Source organism: Brachypodium distachyon, chromosome 3 (genome assembly GCF_000005505.3).
Source record: "Brachypodium distachyon strain Bd21 chromosome 3, Brachypodium_distachyon_v3.0, whole genome shotgun sequence".
Taxonomy (NCBI): domain Eukaryota; kingdom Viridiplantae; phylum Streptophyta; class Magnoliopsida; order Poales; family Poaceae; genus Brachypodium; species Brachypodium distachyon.
The window spans coordinates 57,881,829-57,898,189 of NC_016133.3; the positions used below are offsets into that span (position 1 = coordinate 57,881,829).

The 16,361-nt window shown below is 47.0% G+C and overlaps 2 protein-coding genes across 3 annotated transcripts; both read left to right on the forward strand.

The window, feature by feature from the left end:
• The first annotated feature begins 3,338 nt into the window (after positions 1 to 3,338).
• On the forward strand, positions 3,339 to 6,853 carry LOC100821112 (lysine-specific histone demethylase 1 homolog 1). The gene has a single exon (XM_003570564.4). It carries the CDS (start codon positions 3,489 to 3,491, stop codon positions 5,964 to 5,966), a length of 2,478 nt encoding a protein of 825 aa, XP_003570612.2. The 5' UTR covers positions 3,339 to 3,488; the 3' UTR covers positions 5,967 to 6,853.
• Positions 6,854 to 10,039: 3,186 nt separating this feature from the next.
• Positions 10,040 to 16,239, forward strand: LOC100821410 (probable pectin methyltransferase QUA2). 2 transcript variants are annotated; one of them, XR_001406909.2, is made up of 9 exons: positions 10,040 to 11,075; positions 11,160 to 11,289; positions 12,015 to 12,255; positions 12,620 to 12,842; positions 12,937 to 13,106; positions 13,216 to 13,519; positions 13,902 to 14,040; positions 14,663 to 15,152; positions 15,561 to 16,239. XR_001406909.2 is itself a non-coding variant. In XM_014900837.2 (8 exons), the coding sequence occupies exons 1-8, from the start codon at positions 10,447 to 10,449 to the stop codon at positions 14,813 to 14,815; spliced, it is 1,989 nt and encodes a 662-aa protein (XP_014756323.1). In that variant the 5' UTR covers positions 10,040 to 10,446; the 3' UTR covers positions 14,816 to 15,332. The 2 variants fall into 2 exon arrangements, 1 of the variants encoding a protein (XP_014756323.1); XM_014900837.2 differs by lacking the exon at positions 15,561 to 16,239 and having other exon boundaries at positions 14,663 to 15,332.
• Positions 16,240 to 16,361: the final 122 nt, after the last annotated feature.

Genomic DNA, 16,361 nt, shown 5'->3' on the forward strand with positions numbered 1-16,361 from the left:
TTCTTTCTTTCTTTAACAACAAGCAAGCACGAGTTGACGACGAAACCACACGAGACAGACAGAGAGATGCAGCAGAGAAATGACGTGCTCCAAGCCTCCAAAGTGACAAAAAATCCAACGCCCATCCATCTCATCTTTCGTTGGACAGCACGATCATCCCCCCCTATCTGTCCCCCCCTGCACGTCACCGGTGAATATATCCTGGCTGGTTTTGGCTTGGCCGGGCAGCGAATGTCGCGCAAGAACCATGCATGATCACCCCTGTGCTGGCTCCTTTGCTTTTGCCTGTTTGGCCTCTAGCAATTCTCGTTTTCGATCTTTGATTTCTCTCCTCCTGCTGTGTGTGTGATCTGGCGTCCCTTTCCACCAGCGTGCCCGTCGGTTTGGTTCTCTCCAAAGTGATCAAGCTGCCGAATTGTGCAACGCCGGAGCTCAGCAGCTGGCGGGGACAAACGCCCGGCTTTGCATGCATGCATATTTGCACGGCCAACGCCGGCCTTTCCATGCTGTACGAGGAGTCGTGCTGTGCTCCGGCCTCCATACATCATCAATCTCCCTGTCATCTCTACAAGATTTTTGTAGAACGTGCCATAGAGCCAGAGATTTTGTTCGGTGGCCAGCAATCTGTACAGGTCTGATACACCTGGCGACGGATTCATTTACCAATGCCGTACTGCCTGCTGGCTAGCGCTAGGCTGGAGCTTGGAGATGCGCATGCCGCTGCGGCAGAGGAATTGCTACCCTGTGCAGCAAGTTGGTACCGAAAGTTTATCACGTAGGGGTAGTGTATAGGTAGACGGCGCAGCATCTCTGCGTACCGATTTCCTCCCTATCTTTAGTGGGAGTTGCCGCAAGTTCGTGCTGGAACTTTATCACGCATCCAACGAGATCTTGGTAGCATCTTTTGGGAGGTGACGGTCTGTGTTCTGATTCTCTTTCCCTGTACTGCTTGCAGAGCAGGTTCGTGCCACCCACGTAAAGTAAGATTAAGTTTTTCCCGACTCTTCGTCCGCCGGGATCTCGCCAGCGACGTTAAGGAGGACGGAAACCGTTTGGTGATTGCTCTCTTTGGAGTTTTGAATCTAGCTAGTATTATCTTCATGTTTTGCAGGTAGTCTATCTGTCTTGATTCGTTGGTTTTTTCTTCAATCAGCGAGGCTTGGTTAGCTCAACCCTTTTCATTCCTTTGTTACCCGAGATGAGAATCGTTTTTCTCAAATCACTATTGGTGGTGTCTTCTGTTTTCGACCAGCGACTTTTTGGCTACCACGTCAACAACAACGTTGTTCGGAGGTCCAGTCGCCGCATCGAGTTTCGTCCAGGACATGCCATCGAGTACAAGAAAAATATTGCAATTTTCCATTGATATAACGTGGTCCCGTAAGTGGTCTTAATTTATGGACATGAGCCTCTTAAAATAAAAGTGAGTTATACATGAGGGCATGCACGTGGTACTTGGTGTTTCTGAAAAAAAAGAGTAGAACGGTGCATGCTCCTCCGTATTCTAAAGAAAGGTTAGTGCGGCTAGCTGGACAGTTCGGTCATTAAGGCCCATGGGCTATACATTTCATGCGTCTGATTGGTGGGCTTAGAATTGACTAACATCCTGATACATGAGGTAATGTTTCGTTCACCCGTGAGAGAGAGTCCAACAGAGGTAATCTAGCGACGCGTTGACGGAGTGTCATTTTTGTACCTGTTTCCAACATCCCAGGTGTAGTTGTACTTTCTTTGAACCCACTCCCACCGCCACATCCACACAATTAAAAGTTTGGTTTTGCTATATCTAAATCGCCTGATTTTTAGTTAGGTATAAGTTGATTTCTCTACCATTACATATGATTGGTGTTTTAAGATTCAGACAGAACGATGTAAAAGAGAGAGTGAAATGACATCCAAATACTAATCCAAAGGCTCTAATATGTCAACTGAGATTTAAGCATTTTTCTTAAAAAGCAGCCGTATGAGATATAGCCACATCCTTAATATATAAAACCGAAGCCTTGAGATGGAGTTATTACTGTTTCAAGTAAGACATATTGTATTGTGTGTCAAGCCTGGAGTTCAACGCTGTCGTCACAAAAGAAAAACGTTAGACTAAAAAAAACACTTCATAAAATTACATGCAAAGTGGTTCGTAAAAAATAAAATCACAGATTTCAACCGTACAAACAAAAGTAGCTCTAAATTGTTTCTAAAGAATACAATGTATACAATTTGTATCCAACAAATAAGTCATGCGAGGCGCCGAGGCGGCTAGATAGACACACACAATGTGTACACATTAATTTTGAAAATGCCTATAACTTGATTGTCTTAGAAATAGTTATTTGTTCATCGACGTTGATAACCAATTAACCATATGATCATCTTCGCATCTCTAGTTGCCGTGTCCTCCTCTTCAATATATGATACAACCGTCTTGGTGTGTTCTAGAAGAAGAAAAAAAGCTGTGCGGTCTATAGAGCGGACGGGTTATAGTGATTACTTAGAAATCATATATTTTCGTACAATAAATTATTTTTGGATAGGAGAAATAGCATAAACGAAATAATTTTTATACAGCTCTACATTGAGTTACCCATCGGCATCATTCGTGTCAAGTATTGGTAGAGTATTGGGGCCAAAACCACAAATTTGACTCTTTTTTGAAACTTGAGGCAAAAATAACCCATGCTCGAAACTATTTTCAAAACTAACCCTTTTTGCAAGCGCCTCTCGTCGCGGCGTTTTCATTACGAAGGAAACGCCACGGACAACGGTGTTTCACCCTCTAGCTGGCAGGCGGACGTGGCACGGCCGAAACGCCAGAAGTCTTGGCTTTACCTTTCACGGTCGCAACCAGTCTGGTCATTGGTATTGCCGCGTTCGGACTTCCACTAGGATGTGGCACAATCTTGACCATAATCTTCCAATAATAAATCTTTGAACGTACTTTCGAACGAATTTAATCGCAATCTATACAAATCCACGTCGGTTAATTCGGGACGGAGGGAGTATAATGCATGTTTTGTTGATCAAATTGATAATTTGTAAATACGTGCAAACCTTATAATCTGTAATACGCAAATACTTATGGCGTTTCGATCGCACCACGTTAGTCTTCGGGACGAAGTGGAACGCCAGCTGGCCGCTACCAAGGGTGAAACGCCATTGACCGTGACGTTTCCTTCGTAACTGAAACGTCAAAGTGAGCGACGTTTCCAAAAAAGATCACTTTCATAGTTTCGAGAAAGGGCTATTTTTGCCTCAAGTTTCGGAAAAGGGTCAAATTCCTGGTTTTGTCCGAGTATTGGCAGGGGAAACAACGATAATACGCTTTCGCAGCAGTTTTACGGAAGTCTTCGCCAGCCACGCTTGTTCCCTCCCGAGTCCCAGACCCCCTTCGCCCTGCACAGTTCCGGCCCTAAACCATCCCCTGAACCCTCCAAATTCCCCAAATCCTCCTCCGCTCCCACCCGCCGACCTCGCCGCATCCCGAAACCTCGATGGATATGGAGGAAGGCAACGAGGCGCAACCACCGCCGCCGCCACAGGAAGCGCCCGAAGCAGCGGAGCCGGTTCCGATGGACCAAGACGAGGACCAGGCAGCCGCGGATCCCATGGAGGACGAAGCTGCGGGAGGAGATGCCGCGGCGGCCGTGGATCCCATGGAGGACGACGCGCCTACATCCTCCCCAACCCCGTCCGCCCCCTCCGCCACCGCGGCCGTGGACGACTCCACCGTCGCGCGGAAGCGCCGCCGCCGCAAGAAGCAGTTCCCCGGCATGATCCCCACGGCCGGCGTCCGCGTCCTCCGCGCCTCTTCCTCGTCCGCGGCGACCGCGGCGCATCTCACCGGCATCCCGCGCCGCCGTGGGCGCCCGCCGACCAACAGCCACGTCCGACAGGCTCGAGAGCTCGATTCCGAGGCCCTCATCGCCCTAGCTGCGGGATTCCCCGCTGATACTCTCTCCGAGGACGAGGTCGCCGCCGTCGTCATCCCAACCATAGGTGGCACCGAGCAGGCCAACTACCTCGTCGTACGCAACCACATTCTCGCGCTCTGGCGCTCTAATCCTCTCTCGCCCGTCTCATCCAACGCCGCGCTCGCAGCCATTCGTACCGAGCATGCCCCCCTTGTCGCCGTTGCACACTCCTTCCTGTCGGACCATGCCTACATTAATTTTGGCCTCGCCCCCTCCATTCTATCCCTCCCCCCATCACCCCCTCCATCCCTTCCTCCCCCTTCTGTTCTCATTGTCGGTGCTGGCTTTGCTGGCCTCGCCGCGGCACGCCACCTTATGTCCCTTGGATTCAAGGTTGCCATTGTCGAAGGACGACTCCGCCCAGGTGGTCGCGTGTTTACAAAGACAATGCGCTCCACTGCTGCAGACTATCCTGACATTGCTGCTGCTGCTGATCTTGGAGGCAGTGTGCTCACCGGTATCAATGGGAACCCCCTCGGTGTCATAGCACGGCAGCTTGGGTTCCCACTCCACAAGGTGCGGGACAAGTGCCCGCTGTATCTCCCGAATGGCAGTGAAGTCAACTCCGACATGGACGCTCGAGTTGAGGCTGCCTTTAACCAGCTTCTTGACAAGGTGTGCCAGCTGCGGCAGGTGGTCGCAGATAGTTTCCCACATGGCGTTGATGTGTCGCTTGGTATGGCACTTGAGGCATTCCGGGCGGCGCATGGTGTTGCCGCTGAGCCAGAGGAACGAATGCTTCTTGATTGGCATCTGGCAAACTTGGAGTATGCCAATGCTGCTCCTCTTGCCGATCTCTCAATGGCCTTCTGGGATCAGGATGATCCATATGAAATGGGTGGTGACCACTGCTTTATTCCTGGCGGTAACTCCCAGTTTGTGCGAGCACTTGCTGACGGCATCCCGATATTCTATGGGCAGAATGTGCGAAGGATACAATATGGGTGCGATGGTGTTATGGTGTACACTGAGAAGCAGACATTCCGTGGTGACATGGCGCTCTGCACTGTTCCCCTTGGTGTGCTTAAAAAGGGAGACATCGATTTTGTGCCTGAGCTGCCAGCTCAAAAGCGAGAAGCTATCCAAAGATTGGGCTTTGGTCTTCTTAATAAGGTTGTGATATTATTCCCCTTTGACTTCTGGGATGGCAGGATTGATACATTTGGGCACTTGACAGAGGACTCTGCTCAACGTGGCGAATTCTTCCTGTTCTATAGCTATTCTTCTGTCTCAGGAGGGCCACTGCTTGTCGCGCTTGTTGCTGGGGAATCTGCTATCGAGTTTGAGAAGAAATCACCGATGGAAAATGTCGAGAAGGTGTTAGAAACACTTAGGAAAATCTTTTCACCCAAGGGGATTGAGGTACCAAACCCATTGCAGGCAATCTGCACTCGGTGGGGCACTGACAGGTTTACATATGGATCATATTCATATGTTGCTATTGGGTCTTCTGGTGATGATTATGACATTTTGGCTGAGAGTGTTGCTGATAGAATTTTCTTTGCTGGAGAGGCAACAAATAGGCGATACCCTGCAACAATGCATGGAGCTCTGCTTAGTGGGTACAGAGAGGCTGCCAATATTGTAAGAGCAGCTAGGAAGAGAGCAAATAAGGTTGACTCACCTGAGAAAACAGATGTTAATTTTGAAGTCAAAGATACTGATAAAGATGACAACATCGATTTGGATGATCTCTTCCGTACTCCTGATGCTGCTTTTGGTGGCTTCTCAGTTCTCCATGACCCATCTACATCTGAACCTGATTCAACTTCGTTACTGCGTGTTGGAATTGGTGCCCGAAAGTTAGGCTCTGGTTCACTTTTCCTCTATGGCTTAATAATGCGAAAGAATGTAGCTGAGTTAGCTGCAATGGAAGGCGATGAGCAGCGTTTGAGTACCCTGTATCGAGATTTTGGGACAAAACTTCTGGGATTGGATGGCTTGGGTCATACTGGGGAAAGCCTTATATCACGGATAAAGGCTGCTTCTAAGAAGTAGCATCCAGTCAAGATGTTGGAAAGGTTGACTTGCCTGTAATAGTTGTCAGCTCTGAGCATTTAGTTTGCTAGCCCGGCATGGTTGCTGAACTTGCAAGTAATTCATTCATTTCATTGATTGCCTTATACCTCTTAATTTCTCGTCAAAGGTGTATGCTGTGCCATGTTGTACTGGTAAAACCTTCTATGATCATATCACCATGGGAAATAATGGAAGATTCTAATCAGTACTATCTTCAGACATAAATCACCTCTTTTGACACTTCTGTGATGACATTGTTAATTAGCTTAGTATTATCATTTTTTATGTGATGTAGCACTTGGTAGCGTCAGTTTACCCAAACTAACTAGGGATATGTGAGCAAGAAAAGGATGTGAGAGTTCCTGCTAGTCCCAATAACATCTACATTTGGGTGTGGTGATAGATAATCAACGATTCTCGTTCCTGTTAGGCTTGTTTTAGTGATTTGTCATTTGGGGTTCTGGGTTATATTTGACAATTCTGTCTCATTGATTACATGTTAGTTCTTTATTCTGGAAGGTGGTTTTGTATGATTTGCAAGGCATTTCAATGTTGATTATTCATTTTCTTCAGCAAGCTGTAGCTAAAGGATCATCTAAGTGACAGATCAAGAATAGTTTGATAAAACTATCAGGAGGTTATCCATTATTTCACCGCACGGCCTATATTTGAAGTTTTTGGAATAAATTGTTTATGGTGTCAAGCAGGTAATGCCATAACTGACATTTTGATGCCCTAAACATGATTTAATAAATGTAGTCCTTGGGCTGTCCAATTGAACCCTATTGTATTTTATTTTTGTCAAATAGGTATGACATATGTTAAAATTTACATGCTTTGATGCAGAGTGCATGTTTCTGTTTGACCCTTGAAGATGTTGCATTGGTTGATAGTTGTTTAATTTTTTTCAGCTGTGTCATGTCATGTCTCCTCCAGCGTGCGCACCTTGCTTTAGGCTTAAGCTCAAAATTGTCCAACTGTAGAGTGGAAGCTCGAGCCAAAAACACAGGCTGGATTTGGACTCTTTTCTTCAGCACTTCCTTAGTTTGGCCTCCTTGCTATGTTCCCTTCATATCACCTTTTTGCACATTTGAGATTAGTGGAAGGTGCCTCCTGCGCTGATTTCTTAACGAACCTATGCTTATTTGCTCGTGTATTGTTTTTATATTTTGTATGCGCTGCATCTCCTTGTATATCTGGAAGTATATGTTTGTCACAAGCACGGTCCATTTTCGGTGCTGCCTCTGCTTGGTCGTTTATTCCTCCTTGTGTTTTCCGCCATTTCAGCTTGCACCCTTGCTTTTTACTTCCTCCGTTTCACATTAAGTGACTCAAATTTGTCCAAATATGAATGTATCCATGTCTAAAAAATGTCTAGATACATGTAATAGAAAGTCACTTGATATGACACGGAGGGTGTAGTAGTTAGGTACTGCGCCGAAATTTGGCAACACTTGTGTTTTGGCTACCCAGGTTGAATGGTTGAAGATAGCATTAGTCAATTGTCCTTGTTGACCTGTCCTAAACTATTCAGCATTTTGTTCTGAGATATGGTCCCGAACTCCTCATCTGAACGACACCTCATTGTCATCTCAGACCATCGTTCAATGCATGCATTGCGTTCTTCCATACATTTGTAACCAGGATTTCAGTCCATTGTTTACTGGATTACTTCCGTTCTATTTGCTGCTTACTGGCAAGCGACCAAACCAAAAGGTGTCGTCAAGCTACTCATTTTCAGTATTTGCAAAATTGCAAGTGGCCGGAGAAAAGCCCCCGTGTTAGGCCCAAGCCAACTGCGCTAGATTTCGTTTCAGCTGCTGCCGGTGTAAGAAGAATCATCCAGCGTTATCTTGGCCTCATCTCATATAAAGTGCCCATCCCACCACCAGCCTCCTGTTTGACATTGACGCAGGTACTGTCAAAGAATCCTAGCTGTTCTGTTTTGTCCATCTAGTCCTCTTCAGATCCGTGACCACGTCTGCGTCCAACACGGCGATAGATTTGGTATCGGCTCTAGCACGGGCTTGCACTGCTGCACATTCTTCGCTGCATCTACAGTACGTTTGGTAGTTTGTAGACATACATAAAATATAGAAGTGGTCATAGTAATACTAATTCAGTCTGGCACTTGGCAGATAGGATATAATTCCAACTGAAAAATGGTGGGTACTGTTTGCTGGTTCAAATGGACGGGCGGGCAGCAAGACGTGGGTCGAGCTGGAAAGGGACGAGACGCGGGAGCCATTGATTCATTGATTGTGCGTGGAGCTTAGTTATCTTGGAGTAAGTAACAAATGCCAGATGCAAGCGGAGAAGAAACGACGGATAGACGACGGATGCAGGCAAAGGAACGATGGATTGTCGGTGTCAGCCACACCTGTGCAGCCAGCTAGAGAAGCAGAGAATTATGGTTGTACGAGTACATGAGTAGTAGTACGAATTTAATTAGGGGTCGAGAGCGGGAGCTGGCAAGTCTCGCCGACACGCATGGTCCAGGGTTTAGACTTGCTCGATGCGCTGGGGAGAGAGAGACAGTTGCACAAACAATGCTCGCTCGGTTTCTTGCAAGATTCCAGCGATTTGTGGTAATTGTCGCAACAACATGCCTGTCCAATTAACTGGAAGATGCATGGTGATTCACGTGGTCGGTCTTCCAGCTGCTTGCCGCACTGATCCCTTCCGATTGACCAACGCACTCAAGAGGCTCAGCCGCTCAGGGTATTGCAATTCTTCTCTTTTGCGAACTGGACTGGAGTAGTAGCTCGGCCTTTATGGAAGCATCACTGCCCCCACTGACCTCCGGCTACGGCACAGCTCGTTCTTTAGACAAAACAAAACAAAGAAAACATCTCGTCGACGCACGCACGTTGCAGTGTGTTGGGAGCGAGCCCACCAATGGCTCGTCTCGGGAAATGGCCGTCGACATCCGCCCGCCGCATCGTCGCATAGAGGCGAGATCATCGGTTCGCCGGGTGGGCGCGGTGCGAAGGCATTACCGTATTGCACTTGCACGGCACAATGTTCGGCCGGCCGGGCCGGGGTCGTGCGGCGTCTGCCTCACCGGGACCGCCGCGCAGCCACGTGACCAAGTGCAAATGCGGCCTGGATATGGACCCTTTCCACGCACGGGAAATCATTTCGATCGCCGCCGCTGCACACCGCGCCGGCCGCCACCTTTTCCAGCGTCGCCCGAAGTGGCCATTCGGTCGCCCAGAAACGGAGAGCGAGCTACTGCGCGCTTTCCTACCGGGTTAAGGAAGGATAGGGAGAGATCGGAAATGGCGTCTGACTCTGTCCCGGTCCCGAATGTAGACGAGAGATCTGGTCCTGCATTTTCGACCCTCAGATTTGCCACCGTAGTATACATAAGTTGTGTTCAATAATTACCAAACCTCAACAGACAACGCAGGTGCACTGCACGACTCCAGTCATGTAAAATTTGGCCGCTGTGCCACTGTTCAGTGTCCACCGTAAATTTGGCCAGTATTTGTTTGACATAGAAGAACACGCGTATTCTCTTAACTCAACGGAAGCACACGGTATCGTATCCTGCATCCCGTTAGATAAAGTATTCTTTTAATTAAACCAACCCCGGGATTACACACGACCTCCTCCGACAACAGTACTTGATTTGGGATCGAATGACCAGCACAATTATCAAACTAATCACAGTAGTACCAATTTTATACTACTATCTCCCATCGTGTCAATCTTTGTTCCCATCTTTGTTTATGTCTCCATGCGCCAGAGCCCAATAGATTCGGCAGCGCAACCATGTCCAGAACACACAAATAAAGAAAATCCACATTCTCTAGTGTCACGAGACTGGCCTTGGCCAAACACACGTCAAACTCATTCGGTACATAACCAGCCACGCCATGGGGCCCCACACGGCATTGATGTTCAGTTCCATTCCCAACAGCCCCCTCTCTACCACCGACTGCACCGCGGGCCCAGGAGACACGACCCGGCCCCCACCTGTCACTGTCACGTACCAACGCCTTAGACCGCTCCTTTATTTATACCGGTGTTTTACGGAAGGGGCAAGAGGCTGTTAGCACACACGTACAGAAAACAGATAGACAGAGGAGAGTGTGTTTGCTCGCTGCGTCCCCGGCCGAGGCCTCGTCTCGTTCCGTGCAGAAAGGGAAGAGGAGGAGCCGAGGTGGAGGAGAGATCCGGAGCGGAAACGGCCAAGGAAGGACGCGCTCGGGTTAATTGCTGGTGGTACCATTGTGCTATCTCTCCTCCCGCTCCATTACTCGCCGTGCGGCCACGGTGAATTGGGGAGGCGGTAGCAGTGGTGGAAGAGTGCTGGAGTTGGACTGGCGGAGCAGCGGCTGCCAGCGCCATTGCGGGATTGCGATTGCTCGTTCGCTGGAGTTAGTGGTGGTGGTTCGAGTCTCGCTCTCCATGCGGCTCTGGACGGGCCTGTGAGATCCGCAGCGCAGCAGCCATGTCGCGGCCGCTGTACCGCGGGTTTTCGGGGATCGGCGGCAAGGCGGCGGCGGCGGGCGACGAGGACCGCTACGACCCCAAGGAGCAGCCCGGCGAGAACGGCATTGGCGCGTGCGCCGCGGCGTCGCGGGGGCGGAAGCGGCACCTCGCCGTGGCGGCGGTCAGGATCGGGGTCCTGGTGCTCGCCGCGGCCGCGCTCGCTGGGTCGGTGGCGTGGGCCGGGTCGCTCTACGCGGGGCGAGGCGCCGCCGCGGCCGTGGCCGCCGCCTCGGCGCACCGCGGGTACCGACGGCTGCAGGAGCAGCTCGTCACGGACCTGCTCGACATAGGCGAGCTCGCCGGCGGCGGGGTCCGCTCGCGGGAGGCGGACGTGTGCGCGCCCGAGTACGAGAACTACGTGCCCTGCTACTACAACGTGTCGGACGCCGTCGATGTGACGGATCTGGGCGGCGGCGTCGTCATAAGCTACGAGCGGCAGTGCGCGCGCGAGGGCAGGGTTCCGTGCCTCGTCGCGCCGCCGCGGACATACCGGACTCCCGTGCGGTGGCCGAGCTGCAAGGGCTTCATCTGGAAGGACAACGTGCGGATTAGCGGGCAGGAATTTTCGTCCGGGAGCCTGTTCAAGAGGTACAACGAGCTTTTTGAGAAATTTGGAGGTGTTGGCTTCGCGTATTGGTTGTGAATTTGTCTGTTCTCTTGCGGTTATCCTAGGATGATGGTGGAGGAGGACCAAATCTCATTCCCGTCAGACGCACATATGTCTGACGGCGTGGAGGATTATGCGCATCAGATTGCTGAGATGATTGGCCTGCGGAATGAGTTCAATTTTAATGAGGCTGGGGTGAGTGTTTTCAATTCCCTTGTTTTTACGATTTTGTAATGTCGTAGCTGGTGATTGGGACTAGCTACTTGAACTAAACCAGTGACATTTCTGTTTATGGGGAATTTTGTTGGTCGAAAAGACAAGCTTGCTAGTGTTCTCTGTCAATATCTAATAATTCTGATGACAAAAAAAATATTCCATCTGATTTTATTGTACCTAGATATTTGTAGTGATTCCATAAGAAACCTTTGACTTTAACTCTTTGAATTTTGGAAGAGTGGGAGCAATGTTTATTCAGATTCTTTGGATAATTGTATTTATTTATTTTTATGGTAGGATCTGTGTTCAGCAGCATTGGTCCATTGTGGTCTTTCCATTAAACATTCCTTTACGGATTTTGCATTGTGAGTGGGTTTGGAAAGTGCTAGTCGATTCCACTTAATCTGACCTTTGAAAACCATGTATAGTCAATGCGTTGGAAAGTGTGTATCAGGGTTTCCTGTACTGTGCTGCAAAAGTTTCTTGGTAGGGCAGTCAGGAACATATGATCCATCATGCAAAACATAGTGGAGATATCTTGCATTATCACTTTCTTTTCGAGTTGGTATGATGTTTTCCCCTGTTGCTGTTTACTACGGAGTACTCCACTTCCTAGTTAAACTGCTAGTATGATGCCATGGTTCTTGGGGTAATTCTTGAGTTCACATCAGTTCTGATAGTTCTCCTTGGCATGCCATTTGCAGGTTCGGACTGTCCTTGATATAGAATGTGGATTCGGTACCTTGGGGTCACATCTTTTTGAAAGAGATCTCCTGACTATGTGCATTGCTAACTACGAGCCATCAGGCAGTCAAGTGCAAATCACCCTTGAAAGAGGAATTCCTGCATTGATTGGTTCATTTGCATCAAAGCAGCTCCCATATCCATATCTTTCATTCGATATGGTGCACTGTGCAAAATGCAATGTTGAATGGGACAAGCACGGTATGTACGACGCATTCCTTGTTCTTTCCAGTGTCTTAGCTTTCATTTATTGATATAATTGTAGGCACTGTGGTTCCAGTGCGAATTGAATGGACCAACATCCACTAAACCTGCATATTTACCATCATTTAACATATACACACACACAAACATTGATGCATGAGTACTAAATGTTCAAGGGCATACTGGTGAATAGTCATACTTGCCAATGAATTCTACCCCAGTTTTATATCTGGAGTGCTACGAACATGCATGTGTAGAATTACCAATTTACCATACAGATGTACTTAAAACCATTTTTTTTTACTTTTGGATGACAATCCAATTCATTTACTTTGTGTTTCTGTAATCTGTGATGTTGCAGATGGTATCTTCTTGGTTGAAGTGGACAGGCTTTTGAGGCCTAGTGGATACTTTGTTTGGACATCAAATCTGAATACGCACAGGGCCTTACGTGACAAAGAAAATCAAAAGAAATGGACAACCATTCGTGACTTAGCTAATAACCTCTGTTGGGAGATGCTGTCACAACAAGATGAGACAATTGTGTGGAAGAAGACAAACAAAAAAGATTGTTACAGTTCTAGGTATCAAATCATACTGCTAATGTCTATAACGTCTGTAGTAGTCAATAAAGATAAAATTTAGATGAATGCTGAACTTGCACCTCTTGTTTTATAGGAAATCCGAGCCTGTGCTTTGTGGTAAAAGTCATGATCCAGAATCACCATACTACCAATCACTAAATCCCTGCATAGCAGGAACAAGAAGCCAGCGTTGGATCCCCATTGAACATCGCACAACATGGCCTTCTCAGGCTAGATTGAACTCAACAGAACTTTATATACATGGTAAGTATCATGATACACAGAGCAACTGGAGAACAGATAGATACTTAAGATGTGAGCGTTTCTATGGTCAAATGTTCTCTACCTTGCAATAAAAACTTCAAATTGTCAGGTGTGCATTCGGATGTCTTTGCTGAGGATACTTCAAACTGGGACTCCATGGTGCGAAACTACTGGTCTTTGCTATCGCCACTTATATTTTCTGATCATCCTAAGAGACCCGGTGACGAGGACCCACAGCCACCATTCAACATGCTACGGAATGTTCTAGATATGAATGCTCACTTTGGTGGATTTAATGCTGCTTTGCTCAAATCTGGAAAATCTGTATGGGTGATGAATGTTGTTCCTACAAATGCGCCGAACTATCTGCCCCTAATCTTTGACCGTGGGTTTATTGGGGTTCAACACGACTGGTAAGTGATTGCCTATGAGTTTTTTCCTCTCTGATTTTCCCTGTTTCTGATGTATAGGAACTCTGCTGATTCGATAATCCTAGTTTTTTCCCCTGTTATAATTTCCCACGCTGTACCAAGTGCATGCGCATTCATACACAACCTTAGCCAAAAACAATCTTTTAGCACGCTTATGTTTTTTATTTGTACTACCTCCGTTCCTAAATTCTTGTCGCTGTTTTAGTACAACAGCGACAAGAATTTAGGAACGGAGGGAGTACAAGAAGTAGGGAATATCTCAATTAGATGGAGATCACTGTATACATAAAATGTTCCTTAAATAATTCCTGCCATGTGGATCATCTGATCACTTTACCTGATAGAACGTCAAACTTTTGATTAGGTGTGAAGCGTTTCCAACTTATCCAAGAACGTATGATATGGTACATGCTGATGGCTTCCTGTCACTTGAGAAGCGCAGCAAGCGTCGATGTTCGACTCTCGACATATTCTTGGAAGTTGATCGCATCCTGCGGCCAGAGGTAAGCAATTTTTGCTAATTATACAATTATAGTGATTTAGAAACGGGATCATTCAGTCATTAAACACATCTCCAACTCACATATAGAGGTTCCTGGATGCATGTGGACCAGTGAATCATAAATAAATAAATGATTCATATGGCTCCTTTCTTGCTATTATTGCTGCTTAACTATGCCATACGGAAGGAAGTCTTGATCATTTGTATTACTTGGTTTTGTTCCAAAACATTAGTTTCTTGAGAACCTGGCCCTTGTTTAGCCGTTCATTGTGGCAAGGCAAATTGAAAGGGCTCTGTTTATATCTAACGGTAATTTGAATTCTACTACTGAAGATGCTGCATTTGGTACTATATAAAAAAAAGTTAACACACCCTTTTGCTAATACATACTTGCATTTATGTACTGTATATACGAGGCGCAGATGTTGTCATTAAACTGGTTTATGAAATTATTATTCCTGTAAACTATGTTGAGTGTTTAGCCTGTTGTTTCTCGGACAAGTCTTCCACTCACATATATTTACAGTTATATGTGAAGGCGTCAAGCGCTACTTGGATTAACCATTAAGTGAGACATGTTCAGTGTATTGTCTAAATTGCCTATTTGTTTGGCTGCTATGCAGGGCTGGATTATAATACGTGACACCGCCCCACTTATTGAAGCTGCAAGATCTGTTGCTGCTCAGCTCAGGTGGGATGCACGTATCTTGGATCTTGACATAGCTAGTGATGAAAAACTGTTGGTCTGTCAGAAGCCCTTCCTGAGAAAACAATGAGCATACCAGACACTGACACACAATATGGAATTATTCTTTACCCCCTACATACTGTTGTAAGTATTGTCCAAGGACAATTGAGAACAAATATCAGTTCAAACATTGGAGGCATGGGTCAGCTAACTCGTCATGAATTGTCGTGGCCCGCAAGGTGCCATGAGACTGATCGGGCAAGTGCATGCTGCAGAGGACAGGCCTGGTGGCTAAGCTTTCCAGGCCAAGATTTTACTGCCAGGATACAGAGATGGAGGCCATCAAAGTTAATTTTGTAGCAAAACCATATTCAATAAAGGGATGATGCTGCGGCGTACATAATCGCGGCCAATGTGTCATATAGGTATAATTCAATTTTTCCTCATTACATTCTCCTTTGTAATGTGCTCATTTGTTCTTGTATCTTCTCTGTAAATTTGCTGGTATCTATACCGATCATCCCAGATTACAGCCCTGTGAAATCAAGATCAATATTACAGATGAATGATAAGAAAAAAAGCAAAACGTAGTTCTTCCAGTTAAATGTTTCCACCTCCATTTCCCTCTGTCTGTATTTTGTGCATCTCTCGGACCATGGTAACTGCATTATTCAGGAACCTTCTGCTTACTGAAATTACTATGTGACCTCCAATCTTTTCAGAGCTTCTTCTAGTGCAAGATCTCAACCGGCTATCTTGCACCCAGTTTGCTTCGCTAGTTCTTGCTCATTAGCCGAAGCTGTATTGTTTGAACCTTCCATGATTCTATGCAGGGTGGAACGTCTAATTCATCATGGCATTTGCCAGATTCCAGGCACATTACTACTCCTAGTTTGCTATATTTGCAAAATAGCAATGACAGTACATCGATGGTGATACGCCACCCCAATCCAAAAGTACTGTCATGCCCATGCCATTTGTGCTCGATTCCATCCAAGGTTTCTCTCTTTCCTTCGTACTACTCCTGGAAGGTCAACTCTGCCAAGGACAGACAACATCATAGGATATATCCGCAGAAGTCATATTCCGAGCTCTCGCACAGCAACTTCCAAGTTCCAATGCGAATTCCGTCGCTCTTATTTGTCTTATGGTCGAAACAAACCGATGATGTTAACAAAGACTTCTTCCTTCGAGCTTTGCAACGCACATCTGGACTGCGCCCATTCCTGCTTCTATTCGCCAGTTGGCCCAATCTTGCTCGCCATTCTGGCGACAGCGACAGGCCATCTGAGAGACTGAGACCAGGGAATGATTGGTTCAGCTCCACCTGCAAAGCACAACGACCGGTGTTCTAAGCAAGTCGGTTCGATTGGTCCAGAAAAAAAAATGCAAGCATTCTTCACAAGATTTGCTATACAAATGCAAAGAGCAACAAGTGGCGTATATATTCTCCTGTGTCCAAATTATCGGTGACGCTGACCCAAAGCATATCGAATCTGCAATTTTTCTTCATGAAGGTGTACCAGACCTCTTTAAAAAAACAAGCTATCACTCTGGCAGGGAGGTCCCACCGTACGTGGTCCCTGGGTTGGCCCACAGGATTCTTTATGCCGTAAGCGGCCGCGTAGCTAGCT